Source organism: Micropterus salmoides, unplaced genomic scaffold, assembly GCF_014851395.1.
Source record: "Micropterus salmoides isolate LMB-PRFRI ecotype aquatic unplaced genomic scaffold, ASM1485139v1 Ms_hic_scaffold_2, whole genome shotgun sequence".
NCBI lineage: Eukaryota > Metazoa > Chordata > Actinopteri > Centrarchiformes > Centrarchidae > Micropterus > Micropterus salmoides.
In genome coordinates this window covers 28268278-28283518 of record NW_024041150.1, presented here as the reverse complement: position 1 = coordinate 28283518, position 15241 = coordinate 28268278, and the positions used below count along the sequence as shown (strand labels likewise).

General features: G+C 40.4%; 1 protein-coding gene across 2 annotated transcripts in view; it reads right to left on the bottom strand.

Moving 5' to 3' along the window:
* The window catches only part of svep1 (sushi, von Willebrand factor type A, EGF and pentraxin domain containing 1), a 90877-nt gene that overhangs the window by 24870 nt on the left and 50766 nt on the right, over positions 1 to 15241 (bottom strand). For both annotated transcript variants that reach the window (XM_038730701.1, XM_038730700.1), the window contains exons 8-24: positions 13437 to 13555; positions 12717 to 12846; positions 11257 to 11364; positions 7887 to 8018; positions 6729 to 6920; positions 6403 to 6524; positions 6211 to 6316; positions 5911 to 6114; positions 5499 to 5732; positions 5175 to 5336; positions 4696 to 4857; positions 4128 to 4289; positions 2412 to 2500; positions 2003 to 2099; positions 1629 to 1742; positions 1120 to 1233; positions 680 to 881 (exon numbers count right to left, since the gene is read on the bottom strand). In XM_038730701.1, coding sequence (XP_038586629.1) covers positions 680 to 881; positions 1120 to 1233; positions 1629 to 1742; positions 2003 to 2099; positions 2412 to 2500; positions 4128 to 4289; positions 4696 to 4857; positions 5175 to 5336; positions 5499 to 5732; positions 5911 to 6114; positions 6211 to 6316; positions 6403 to 6524; positions 6729 to 6920; positions 7887 to 8018; positions 11257 to 11364; positions 12717 to 12846; positions 13437 to 13555 — 2449 coding nt within the window. The remainder of the gene's footprint in view (positions 1 to 679; positions 882 to 1119; positions 1234 to 1628; positions 1743 to 2002; positions 2100 to 2411; positions 2501 to 4127; positions 4290 to 4695; positions 4858 to 5174; positions 5337 to 5498; positions 5733 to 5910; positions 6115 to 6210; positions 6317 to 6402; positions 6525 to 6728; positions 6921 to 7886; positions 8019 to 11256; positions 11365 to 12716; positions 12847 to 13436; positions 13556 to 15241) is intronic.

The window sequence follows — 15241 nt, the reverse complement described above, 5'->3', positions numbered from 1 at the left end:
TTTGAAATGTCCTAATTTTTAAAATTATGTCTGAATGTGAAGCACATGAAAAAGAAGAAAGGTGCGTCACAAATTCAGTGTTTCTCTTTTAAATAATGTATTATTTATTTATGTATTATTGAATATTAAAATCCTTGTTTAGAAGTAACATTACATCATAACCAATGTTGGGGAGTAACTAGTTACATGTAATTTATTTACTTAATTTAATTTACAAAATAAATGTAACTGTAATCCATTACAGTAAAAATGTGTAATTAAATTACAGTTGCTTGTGAAAATGTTAATGATTACATTGGGGGTTACATCAAAATATTTTCTGTAAAAAGCTTGACTATATGTTTAAATATGTTGTCTTCCTTTGCCATTTCCAGCCACAGCCATTTAATAAAGTTTGATGCTGTTCTGATGCTTTTGATTGGTTTTCATGTTTGAAATTTTAGCACCACACGCCTGCCAGTTAAATTGCCGCTGAAGCTGTCTTTTTAAAATGGTTAACAAATGTTACATTACTTTGATAAAGTAATGTGGTTACACTACTATTACATTTTTATTAGGGTACCTTGTAATTGGTAACCTATTACATTTCCAAAGTAACCTTTCCAACACTGATCATAACACAAGAAGACTAATGAATTATTAGAAATCTTCCCATCAGAATTTTCATCAACTTAATTACCTGAAGTTGTTAACAGCATCCACACATGAGCCTCCATTCAGACAGGGGGCGCTGTGACATTCATCGATGTTGACCTCGCAGCTATCCCCTGAGAAGCCCACAGCACAATTGCAGGCGTAGCCAGCTGTCAGGTCCTCACACACACCTCCATTCAGACAGGGGTTGGAAAGGCACTCGTTTATTTCCAGCTCACAACGAGATCCTGTGGAAATGTTAAACGACAAGGAAAACAGTTAATACATGTATACACTGTATCTAAAGTTTAAACAGTAATAGTATTTACTGTACAGAATGAATAAGAGGTTCAACAAGTTCAAACCAATAATCCACTTGAATAATTATCTGATGTTATGCAATAAGTTTTACTGTTGGCGCGACTGTCCGACAAGGAAACCAACTGTCAAACTGAATGAAACTGTAACCCAGTCCTGTTATCTAACCTGTGAAGCCGCTGGCACAACTGCAGGTGAACTTGTTAACCTCGTCCACGCACACACCTTCGTTCAGACATGGGGAGGAGATACACTCGTTCACCTCCGCCTCACACAGAGAGCCTGAGACAAACGGGGGGAAAGGGTCAAACAGAGACGAGGATAAGCTCAAAGGTAAGCTACAGTACAGAATGTGATTATGGGGCGTTCCCATTATTAAAAACAATGGCATCTTTGAGCTACTAAAACCATTTGAGATCTAAAACAACAAGAACTCTTTGCACATGAAACGTTTTGTAATTTGTTTTCACCTGACAGCAGTGACATGACATACGCTGATGGAGGCGAATAAAGCCGTCCCGTTTAAGACTATTCAAATACTATCAAATTTACAGCTATTTAAAATGTGTAGTCAAAAGCCTGTAAGTGTAACCCTTTTAAGACTTTGAAATAACGAATTAAGTTTTTAAAACTTTGATTTAAATCATCAACACTTTACTTCCTCAATGGTCCCTTACCTAAAAATCCAGGCTTGCACTGACACTGGAAGTCTCCCATGCCGTCTCTACACAGGCCTCCATTCTGGCAGGGCGCAGAGTCACACTCATCTATGTCTATCTCACACTTGGCACCTGAGAGAGAAATATCAGAGGCTGTATCAGCTACTCGTCATAACATAAGTCACATACAACAAACACAACTGTGGAAGAGCTGAATGTCCGTTGCCACAAATGCCAACACTTAGACGAGAGTCACAGTTAGCAATGACATAAAATCCAGCACACAAACCTCTAATGATCATCTTATTCCTCCTTCTTTAAAGTTGTTAAGACATGTATGTTTATTATGTTATTAAACATCACACCGGGTGAATCTCTGACTGGTCATTTACCTGTGAACCCCGGCATGCAGGTGCAGACGTATCCCGCCCCGACCTCCTCACATGTCCCCTTATTCTGACAGGGATTCAGGAAGCACTCATGGAAAACCTGCAGGAACAGCCAATCAGATCAGTGAAACATTCAATGAAAAACACCTACCCTCACATAAATAAGAAATAAAAAAGGCAGATATAATGCAGGTAAAGATATAATGTGAATTCTAAATTAATTAGAAATCCATTCAACAATAAAGCAGGAGAAATTTGGTATTAAGAGGTATTGCCATTTTCATCTCCAGGTTAGTTGCAGCCATTTTGTAACACGTGTAATAGAGATACCCTATGTAGGGTTTTGGACATTTGAGACCTATAATAAGTTATAGACATGTGAGAAACAAGGTAAGTGTGGACAAAGACTAACCTGACTGCTTGCTTGGTAGTCCTCAATGACCTCCACCTCTGGAGCTGCAGTCACACTCTCCTCTTTGGGAAGAAAACTGGAGCCAAAACCTGACAATGACACCCAGAGAAAATACACGCAATATAAGCAGAGACAAGTCGGAAAAACACAGCAAAGATCTTTCCCCTTGCCACCAGACTCGCAGACGGTTGTGATCTGTCTGAACAAAAGCCTGCATTCTTATTAGAAACTGGCAGCATGTCCTGACCGCTGTTCGTTCCCACACCTAAGGCATGCATATTTATTCATTTCCATTCTGCAGCAGAGCAATAAAAGTCATATTATTTCCATTTCCCCCCTGATCTCTTGCAGTAATTCCTTTTCCAACTGGATTGAGCTGTCACAACACAGATCAGACACCACACAACTGGAACAGCACGTTTTGAAACTGCAGAAAAGCTGTCACACAGAGCGGCTGACACAGAACAGCTCTATATGGTTTGGTCTCTGCTGACTTCACTTGGCACGTCCTGTAGAAATTTACCATAAGTCATTTGACATGCCAACTCAGCACAGCACAATGGTGTTAAAATAAAACTATCTACATATGCCTGCTCACATCAAATTTAAATTCAACTGGAGCAAGAGCTGGAAGAAACTACGGTCAACAAGTATTTTATACTTTATGTATGTAATTAATTTCGATCACTTTGTAAAGATCTGTTTTCACTTGGGTCTTTATTGATCAGTGTCATAAATGCCACGTTAAATCTACTTTGTTTCAGTGTTGTAAAACAATTAAAAAAAAATGGAAATTTCCCAGGGGGCGAATAGCTTTTATAGGCATTATGTTTATCATGGCAACTGGTGAACTGTAACTTTATTTGGACGCTTTGCACTATGTTATTATTTCTGGTTTTATATGTCTGAATAATGAGTATTGTGTTTAAAACTTTCCAATGAAGCTTTTTAGTAATAGAAACCTCCGCTACAACCTTAATTCACTAATTATCGGAACAATATTGTAAAATTTGTAAACCAAGTTAATCTTGGTCCCATTCACTTTGTATACAGGCACACACCTCAACAGAGCCACACCAGTTGTACGAATGGACAAATGGCTGCCAAACGCACATGTAATACAACTAATAATAAGCTTTGATTGTGATGATTGCATCAGTGGTTCCCAAAGTGGGGTCCACGACCCCCAGGGGCCCCTGAAGGGGTTCCAGGGGGGTCCCCAGTAAAAGGGGAATCATTTATTATTATAATAATTTGCTTTATTTAATTTAAAGCAAAACTCCTATCAGATGGGGGTTCTTGGTCTAATTTGCGTCAGTTTAGGGATCCTTGAAAATGTAATTTCCCATAGTGGGATTGATAAAATATGTCTTCTTCTTCGTCAAAATATGTCTTCTTCTTCGTCTTACCGTAAAAAAGTTTGAAAACCATTGGACTAGATAATGGTTAGTGGGGTCTTGACACCATCAGGAAGACCTTAAGGGTGGTCTAAGAAAGCCCCGAATAAGGTAAGAAATCACCTGCACGTCATTGTTTCTTTTGTCTGAAGATACCACAGGACCGTTAGATTTTTTGTAGGAACAACTGTGATAAGAGAATTCTTTTAGAAACCAAATAAAACACAAAAACAAAGATCCTCTGGATATCAAAAGGAGGGCTTGTTTGTGTGGGTTTGACGTGAAAAGGATTTGTTTTTTTCTAGTTAGGGTCACTTACTGGAGCAGTGCTGTATGGTGGTTGCCCCTGTAATGGTGGTTGTTCCATAGAAGGGACAGGAGAGGCAGTAGGAGCGGCCATGTTCAGGCTGGTAGTAATCTCTAGGACAAGGGTAACAGGGAACCAGACCGGTGCGGGAGAAATGACCTGCCGAACAGGGGACTGCAGGAGTGGAGACATAGAAGAGAGGAGCATAGTAAAAGAAAGAAAGAAATTGAGTAGTATATATTGGAGCAGAATAACACAAAAATGTATAAAAAATGTCATTTTCTGGTTGAAAAGTCCAACGTCAACCTTCTGTATTTTAACTGGGAAACTCAGGTAGCAACATTTTTTCCAGATTTATCATCCAACTTTAAAGGGCAATCATATGACATTTCCAAGTACGAATGTCTGATATAATTGCATAATGAATGCTAAGCACTCGCTTAAAGGCTGGAATTATATTTGTTTTTGTTACCTAGCAGCATTCTGAATAACTTCAGAATGATTAAGGCTTTTCAGACTTAAAATAATCAAGTTGATAGGACATTAAGGGAGTGTTCTCCACACTGTCAAACTGTATCACCTCCACACTCTGTCTCATCCACCGCTCCTCTGGTGACAGTTGAGGTCTCGTCAGGACAGACGAGACACTCCCTGGCGCCGAAACCAGCCTGGAAGTGACCCAGCGGGCATGACTCGCAGATCTCCAACCCATTCAGAGAGTGACTACCAGGCTTACACTGCCCTGCAAACAGATGCGATTCACCGCATCATGAGCAACATTCATCAAAACAACATCAGATCTATAATTAACAAACAGTGCATCTAGTAACTATTTACGTCTGAGAAAAATTCCTCAAAGTCCTATTTGTTAATTTGTTAATAATCATTTATCATTATTTTATCCTACTTGTGGTGGATAGTCATCCAAGACTGCAATATTTTATTAGTAAGAGGCAGTACTTACACATTTCTATTATCAAAATGATACCATTTAAGTTATTTGCAAATGCTCTCTGTCCTTCAGTGAGGCGGAGGTCTGACTGTGTGAATGAATCTTACCTTTGCACTCAGCAATGCTGCGGGAGTGCAGGTAGGCCGTGGATGATCCCTCAGGGCAGGACTTACACTCCAGCTGACCCTCCTGGTCCTGAAAGGAGCCTAGCCAGCAGCTCTCACACTCGTTATGTTCCAGAGAGAAGTAGGTTCCCACCGGACATTGGACTGCAACAACAGCACACGCAACTAGTGATTTACTGGTAAAAATAAAACTTTCACAGAAGTATCTCAGAAGTATGCATGTTATACTGTTATAAAAGTAAGTAAGTAAATAAAAGGTGAGGAGTTTAGGTGGGTGTACCCTGCGTTCAATCCTGTCCCACTCACCGCACATCCTGCCTTTGAGCACTGAGCCCGGCCTGCAGAACAGAGAGGGCTTCTTGCTCTCCAGAGATTTGGGATCAGCTACAATCATCTCTGAGGACACGTGGAAACTGGACAGCGGCTGCTTGGCCAGCGTTCGCTTCAGACGATTGGTCAGTTGCTCTAGAGTCCGCAGGAGTCTCTTCTGATTGGCCACTTCTATTGAGTCGTTCCTCGACAGGGGCAGAGGGATGCTTGCTGGGAGAATGGACAAAGTTTAAAGGACTGATAACTAACAACGGATGCTATTGAATATAAAAAACATATCTGTGTGTGTGTGTTTGTGTGTGTATATAAACACACACACATATATATATATATACACATTTATTCCAGCACTGCAAATGTCAATAACCACAGAGCAAATCTAATATACCTGTGATGTTGAAATAGATCTGAATCTTTTGGTCTCTGGTAGGTCCTGTGATTTTTCGGTGCCTCTTGGTACGGTGCTGGACCTGCACACTGCTGTCTTGCTGCTGCCTGGCGAGCTGCCGGTTGCCTGTGGCAAAGCCTGACTCAAAGTAGGCGTAGTCCTGGGCACCCTGAGGACTCCAGCTGTTGCCCCAACCCCCTGGTACTGATCATTTTCAGACAGGAGAAGAATAATAAGCAAATTTGATGCTTCCATTATACCATAGGTGGGATACTTAGTGAAGATGTATTTTGTGCCTACCAATAGAGAACCCGTTCTCATAGTCGTAGTTGTACTCTAGACAGTGACCCTGTGACATCACCTCTAGCTTGCAGGTGACATCATCGTTGCTACAAATGTTGGGAAGCTGTGGAGAATAAGAAGAGAAGCAACATTAGTTTCGGGAGTTGTTTTACAGCATCTATGTGTGTGTTTATATACACAAGTCCTCACCATGCCTCCCAGTTTGGTGTTGAACTCCCCAGTAAATGACTTGACCAGGTCCACGTCGTCACAGCGAGATGCTTTAAACAGCATCTCAAAGGGTTTGAAACCATTGTTTGCTATACGGTTCACTGGGAAAGACAAAAAGAGTTTTATTTAGCACAGTGTTTGTTTTTCAATTTGCTGCACATATATGTTTGAATGTGTTTTGACGTTTAAGTAGGAAAAACGCATTCAAAAAGAGCAAGAAGTATCTGCACATACAGGAATTTGTGTATACTGAAATGTACCTGCAGTAACCTAGGTACTTAACACAATACTTGTGCTGCGCTTACCTGAGCAGTCAGGTCTGTCTGGGGAATAGGGTGGCTCCCACACGCCGTTGTAGGCACAGAAGTAGCTGTGCACTGCATCCTGAGTGAAGCTGTAGCCGTCTTTACAGTGAAGACTACAGTTAACGCCCTCCTCTTCTTCAGAGCAGACAAACTCTCCATTCACTGGGACATATGGCTGGTCACAGGTCGTCCCTGGGCACACACATAGTAGATTATACTTAATGGTTAGTCATATAGGGGCTCAATATTTTATAATACCAACACAAACACGCGTTGAAATTCTCATAGGCCTTCATACCTTTTCATACCTGTTAATACTGGCCTTTTTAATATACTTTTTAGAGATTTTAGACTTACAGTAAGTATTATTTTAATAGGTCTGTCCCTGTAGCCTGGACTGTGGGCGGCTGTGAAAACATTCACATACGCTCATGGAAATGAGTGACATGAGGCACTTTCACACTGCGTTATTTTCCAGAAGTATTGCACCAATATGCCGGCTCGCTGTGCTGTATGAAAGGTCTGGAGCCGGAAAGGGGCTCAGATTTGATCGGCCTCTGAGCCCCGGAACGTTGAAAGTAACACAGACAGAACAATGTCTGTGTGGAAAGCCTCAGCTGTCATGTTGTGTTACACATAAAGGTCGTTATTCACACCGCTGGTTCCAGAAAGCCGGATCGCTATGTGATAGCACACCTGGTTGCGGGATTATACTGCAAACATTTGTTTAATATAAATGAACAAATACGGCATTTTGGAGGATATTCTTTCTACGTTTATTGCAGGATCTCTGTATGAGAGCGACTACGGACAACTAACATGCACTACTGTCTTGTCTCAGGTTTTGATTATGTTATTTATCCTATATGTAATTATTTATAATTACGGTCCTCAATGAACTAAATTTTCTTCCTCTTTACAGATGCTTGAAAACAGTAAAGCTAACATGACCAGTGGAACAAAACTAAAAGCACAAAATTAAACAAAACAGAATATATTGAAGAGGAACACAGTAAATAGGGGAGAATAGGGAAGTTTAAACATACTGAATCAATATAAGAAAAAGTCAAATATTTACACAAATTACACAAAAACATTTATACAACAAGACTAAGTAATGTTATTTAAAAAGCCACGATGTGTCTGTAAGCTCTGTACCTTGCACAGTGATGGTGAGGTTGCAGGTGCGGCTGTTTCCTCCTGCATCAGTAGCTGTGTACTGGACCAGAGTCTCTCCTACTGGGAACTGAGACCCTGGCGTGTGGCTGCTGGTCACTGTGAGGCGACCACCTGAGAGAAACACAGCATTACAAAAGAGTTGGTTATAGACATACAGCACATTTAACACATATTGTGTAAAACAACATCGCCACAATAACATTTCACAAACACACATACAGTATAAACAAAAGTGATCTTTATACTTAATTTGTATTCCTTATTGGTTAGTAACAAATCTGCATTACTCTCGAAGGGGTACCAGTCCAAATATTATTAGAGTGGTCAAACCTCTTGTTCTGTTCATCATGGTGATAACAGTCTGGGAATTGAGACAAACTAGTTGATGTTTCCACAGATGCTTTTATGTACAATTAATCACATAACATTCTTTAACCTGTGAAGATCATATATTATGATATTTCTGGTGCAAATATTGTAACAATAGACAACGATATCATCCAATGATATGAATGTCGAGTAAAAGTGTAGGAGGACTCCCATCCAAAGTAAAACAGCAGAAAGCTCTAAAACAACCAGCAATGCTCAAATCGTTGCTAACATGACTCAACATCTTTATACATTATTTATAACCTTGAAAACTGCACATTGTAGGTTTGACTCATATTTACATGAATTAAATATTAATTATGTTTTTTCTGACCTTTTTCTGAGTCAAAGGTGTTACTACAGTTATCCTGTAGAGGGCAGTCTCGGCCTTTCCCCATTTTCCAGGACTAAATGAGTCACTCTTAGAAAACCATAGAAGTTATGTTAAACATTGATATGTTGACATGGTGTGTCTGGGCACTGCAAATCTTGGCTCATCACAAAACCTCTTGGGATTGAAGAGGGAAAATTGTTATAGTCTGAAGGGCTTAAAAAAACTGAATGTGAAGAGAGTGATGGATACATCCTTAGGAGAGGAGCGTATGAGTGTGTGTGTGTGTGTGTTTGCATGCGTGAAACCTTCTGGGTTTCGTCTTTAGGCTGACACACAGGCTGTAAACAGAAAGGCAGTGAAAACATCTGCACTGCAAGTGTGAGAGACACAGAGAAGATTAAGAAACAAAAGGAGAAGGTGGGAAAACTCAAGGATTGACCTTTCGTTTCACTTCAGTCCACTTGCTCCATTAAACGTCATTATAACAGGGGTGACACACGTCTGGCCTGCTGGAGTCTGGTGTCTCCCCTTATATATAGCCTGTGTGTGTGTTTGTACGTGTGTGTCTACCAAGTCGTGACTATATATAGTGCTGGCATCAGGGTGTGGGCCTGGAAAAACAAAACACTGACGTTGAAGCAGCGCTGGGCTGACGTCGTCTGGTCCGAAGCAGCCGCAGCAGCCTGTTATTACAGCGTATGTGTGTGAGGCGAGTGTGTGTGATGGTGTGTGTTGGACGGGGTTGCACCTCTGCAGGCAGGTGGGGAATGAGCACGCTGGGTATCGAGGGGTAAGACATTAAGTTTGAGGCCTGTGTTTGTGTTTTCACCCACGCCTGCCTACGTTTCTGTACACACACAGCTCGCTCAGTGTTATTCGTGTGTGTGTGTGTGCGTGTGGAGCCAGTGAATTGCGTAGGCTTGGCTGTGGGCTGGAACCCTGGTGAAGTCTGGTTTGTCGTCTGTCACCACCACAGCTGTTTGGGTATAGATAGAGCGCCAGAAGAAACCCTGCCAGCTCTACGATATTTAGTCTATTTGGCAGAGTGGCCTTGATGCACTCCTTTATAACAGGATCGGTCTGAAGTGCTAAGCATCAACGTAGTGAGCATAACAGGGTGGCCTAGGCTGAAAAGAGAGACTAACGGCTTGCATATTAAATCAACACAGCCAGTATGTGACCTCCTGAACTGCCATTGAACAAGAAAATCAGTACCAGCTTTTTCACTGAGCTCAAGTTTCACTGGATAAAAGTGATTGTTAAGTGGCCCAGATTACTTTTTAGAGAAGGAGTCGAGCTGAGAATTACTAAGAGGACATTATGTTTATTCACATTTCACCTAGTTCAAATCTTAGATTCAGTAAGCAAATGTGTCAGCAGTCAAGTAGATAACCGTGACTGCAACTCTATAATGATCTCCCTACACATGTTCATTTGCATATTCCTCATTATTTAGTACAAATACAGTTATGTGAAAAATGACAGAGTAGTGCAACAATAGCACTGAAAAAATGTAAAATGAGTCGGTACTATCTGAGTTAGGTATTAGTGGTCTACACTTATGTGGAAAGTAACGTGCTGTACATAGTATATGTTAATGTAATTGTTAATGTAAAAGTGTTATGGTACTTACTGACTTAGTGACATTTGTTTTTTTTGTGAAGTTAGCTTTAACTCCAGTACATGAGTCTGACAACTGTAGTTATTAGTCACTTTGACACATACATCAACACATCCTAAGCTTATAAAACTTCCAATGTCTTCAGCAACTCAAACAGAATGAATGAAGTAAAAAAAAAATCAGCAATTCAGTCTGATTGTAAGCTACCCAACAACACATAAATTAGTTAACAGATAGACTTATGGATAGGTAATAAGAGACACCAGGTTTAACTCTAATAATTTACCACTCTGAGAGACATTGAAAGAAGGTCATCCTTCATATGAGAAAGTTTAATAGTTATACTAATTAATTTGCTGTTGAATAGTGGACTTTCACTGCAGTATTGCTTTTTGAGAATATGAATACTTGTGGTTGAAGTGGGCCAGTTGTGAACTGGGAACTAAATTAATATTTTTGTGGGTGTAAACCTGGAGTGTCAACTTTGCTAAGACAGTGATTAATACCCAGATCTATTGTGTATTACAGCCGCTCTGACTGAGACAAAAACATTTATGAGTCAAGTACAGTGTGATCGCATAATGACACAAATGACTGTGTGAAAAATGGATGGACTGAGTGCAAAGTCTCACAAAAGAGCATATTTATATAACAAAAACACCTGCTTCCCTCTGCATTAACATTAATGACGTTAACAGACGCTGCAACAACTTCATCAGTCCATAAGTCTTTTTCTCTCTCAATCTCTCTCTTAAACACAGACACACAGATGAGGCATTCATGCACACAATTACAATCCATCCTCTCACCATTGGATCTTATGTCAAGTGTCTCTCACCATTATTCACACACACACACACACACACACACACACACACACACACACAGCCTCTCCTTATCCCCTTTTTCCAGTCACCCAATGGAAAAGATCCTGTTTAACCATCATCAGTGGAGGAAGAGGGTGGAGCGGAGTGGAACAGAGGAGCTAAAGGATAAACCATCTACGGAGCAGCGACCAGACATACCTGAGTTGTCGGAAAACTGTGGCACCTCCCAAACGACCGCCGTCTCCGTGTCTGTGGCCTGGACTGTGGGCGGCGACCTGCACCTGTCAATCACCGGGGGCTCTGTATCTAGAAAAGGATATCAGGTTGTTAAAGGTGGGTGTAATGCCTGATGACCAGATGGAGAACACACAATAAAAACAGCACACTTGTGCACGTTTAAACCATAGGTTTAAACGTATCAATAGCAGGTCGTTTAAATTTTAGCGTACAATTAATTGCTCCCAAGACTGGAATAGATTATAGCAGTACAGTTGGGAGCAGAGCGCTACGCTGTGATCTGACTTTTTTCGATGCAGCAGCATAGAGTGTCAGAGGGCACTAGTTAAACACATGTCTCTAATAAAAAAACCACAACGTTCCACCACCATAATAACATATGGAAATGTTCACGGCTACCATGCTGGAGGTTTTTCCCCCTGACTGCTGTGATTATTGAGCGGTTGACATGGGACACCCCTGTTTTTCACTCTCTGCAGTAACCCTGTTTGGCACCTGCCGGGGGGGAGACGGACTCCTCACTTTTACACTGAATGACAGAAATGAGCTGCAGCACAGAGGTAAGCTGGACGGAGTAACAAACCCACCAGGCGGTAACCACAGTAACTGAGAGGCCACTGGTTTGAACCTCACAAAGTTGTGCCATGAACGTATGTCAGCTAATTATGTTAAAAGTAAAATGTTGACTCTTTAACCACATTCACAATAAAGATGATTAAAGTGTCTTAATACTAATTTTCTTGCCCTTACATGTGACACTGTCTGTTAATTTCTACTAAGTTGCATGTGCAATATCAGATTTCTTTGCCCTCAAATTGCTGTCGCCTTCGGCTGATGATTACTCCAGTCCTCTGACAGACAGGCAATCATGTCTCTCAAAGTAATCATCAGGAGGCTGAAGCCAAAGACTTGTAAGACTGAACACATGTTGCCAGTATGTGCATGCTTTTCTCTTTTAATCATCGTTTTGATGTGGACCACAGAGTAGATACTGTGGTTAAGAGTGGTACAAGATCAACAACCTATTGTATTGAAACGCTTTCTTTGGAATTCGTCAGCACTGCCATGAAACAATTAATCATATGTATACAAAGCAGCTCAGCTGTGTGTACTTCAGCCAGCATTAGCAGGGAGAAGAATGAGACAAAACAATAGATAGAAAGCCAAAAAGCTGACGTCACTGTTATTAGGGAGATGACGCATCTTTCTCAGATCAGATGGGGTTTTTTTGTCTTAAAAGGCACTATGTGAAGAATGTGTTTTTTCAGATGGCATCTTCTATCAGCCATTAATATATGTAACTGAATTCCCAAAACAGACCAACAGGTCCACAGTGTGATCGAAGTCTGTGATAGCATGCGAGTCATGCCGCAGGCCATATGCAGTGCACATTGTTTGCATCTCCATAAGTATGAACTTACCGATGACAGTGACCGTGAAGGAGCAGTTGGCCTGGTTCCCGGAGCGGTCGGTCGCAATGTAGGTGATGGTTTCCCGTCCAATGGGGAACAGCTGGGGAGGGGTGTACACTGGCTTCGCCTGCACGCCCACCTGGAGGAGGAAGAGATCAGTAAAATATGAAGAACTGACTCAAATCTGGATTTAATGTAAATAGCGTTTAGATGAGATACTGTTGTCCTGTGCCAACATATGTAAAGTGGGTTGAAGAGATTTTGTAAGCACCAAGAATCCACTCATTAATAATTATATGACACTAATCTTAGTGGTTCATTTCATCATATATAGTTTGGCATGTCACGTGCGTGGCATGCATAGAGCTCATGTATGTTAGATAGATTATCTCGGCTTGTGACCCATTGAAATAAAGTAGTATGTGTGAAGTTGGACATATGTAAGAGTGAGTTTCCCTTGACATACTGTTTCATTTGAAGGTTTTTTTATAGAGTGAGACAGTTAAAAGTATTCAGTATTTCATAAGAAAAACTGCTAAAATTATAGAAATGTCAGAAAAAAAAGACATTTTGTTCAACCTAAAAGTTTTTGTGCTATGAATCATTGCATGGCCCATAGCAGGTTGGTAACAACTGACCTGAAGAAGTGTTAACTGGTTAAATCTTTCATGAAAATAATTTATAGTTGCATCCATTCTATTATAAACTTTGTTTTGTAAAGTATCCAACCTCTTCTCTAGAGTTGTCGGTGGCAGCCGGGACGTTCCAGCTGACGTTGGCGGTGCCACGCCGTTCATCAGTCTCTGCAACAATGTCCACGGGGCACTGGATCCACGGTGGTTTAGCATCTGAAGACGCAGGGAGGAAGAAACAAATAACTACAGGTTTTAGAGGAAGGGGAGAATCATGAGGGACTGGGCACTGCTAATGTTTTATCTGGATTCATCAAATTAAATTTTTATCAAATCAAATTAGATTTTAAATAAGATAAAATAAGATTAAAATTAGGGCTGAAACAATTCATCGATTAAATAAATTAATTTGATTACTAAAAAGCAAATTCTTTGCATCAGTGGTTCATTTAATCCATATAACTATATAGCACACTGTTTCGTGTAGACATTTATTACTGTTGCACATCGCGCTTACGCTGTGTGAACACGACGTGATTATGATGCCGCTGTTTGCAAAGTGGAGGAAGAGAGAGAAAATAGCGAGGGACGAAGGTCTAAAGTATGGGAATATTTCAAGCTAAGAGAAAACAACAACTCTGTAATGTTACAGTCCGTCTACTGTAAAATGAAACTTAAACTTACGTGGCCTACTGCAACAGCACAACGGCATAATGTTATAGTCTGTCCACTGTAAAACAAAACTTATGTCGCCTAATGTTACCGCAACAGCATGACGGCACCTGATCAGAAAGCACCTGGTGTTATGCCAGCGGACCACAAGCAAATGTCATCGTTGATGATTCAATGAAATAATCTGTAGAAGCTTTGAGTACTAAAATCATTGTTAGCTGCAGCCCTAATTAAAATAATACAGATGTTCACCCCATCACATCTTGTGTGCACTGAACTCAGCCGTGCTCCTTATTATCACTGAGGAAGTAGATGCATGATGTCATCCGAACCATGACCTCTTTAATCACACACTCATTATTTGGTCATTAGTGAATCAGTGAGAGAGTGCATCACTGTCATTGTTCCAACAAGACCAAATCCCACTACAATTATACTGTATGTGGTTTTAATTGTCCCTTATCTCTCTTTATCCATTAGCTCAACATCAGTAAAGAGCACAGGTTAACAGAGATAGAAGTTTCATGTCATTGTCAAAACAGTTGGGCTCATGGAAAAGGAAGTTTTATCTTGGAGAGATTCAATTTTTCAGTGATGACAGAACAGAATATCCAGACTTGTTACTGAAACACTGTTAAATCATAAATCTGAATCAGTGTTGGGAGGGAGTTGCTCACAAGTACTGACTAAGGATTTGTTATAGACCAAGTGTCATAAATGAAGTCTTGAAGTCTAAAGTCTTAAGATGTGTTGGTAAAGTGAATAATCAGGGGTAAAGTAGCTGATTTTGTCTGTTTTATTTTCAGTTTCAGAAAGTCCTCCTTTCCCTGTGATCTTCATCTGGAGCTTCATCCTGAGTCCCAGAACGCCGTTAAGTTGTTGTTTAAGTTATTCTTGTAAATAAACCAATTGGTGTATCACGCAACAACATATTAATAACTCTTGTTCTAACAAGCAAAATAAGGTTGCTTGGCTGTAACTGGTCCTTGCATGTTTTTACGGAAATGTGAGTATGCATCAAATGTGGCTGTGTCCCACTGTCAACCACTGTTTAAAGTGGGAAATTACTGGATTATTCTTTCTGTAATGACTTTTTGTAACATAATTTGTCTACGCGAAACCTAAATTAGGAATATACGTCATACATCCTATATCCTGAAGGCAATTATTCACATAACATTTCCTCTTACCCATCCATTTTGAGAGTCAGTTAAATGATCGTCTTTGACG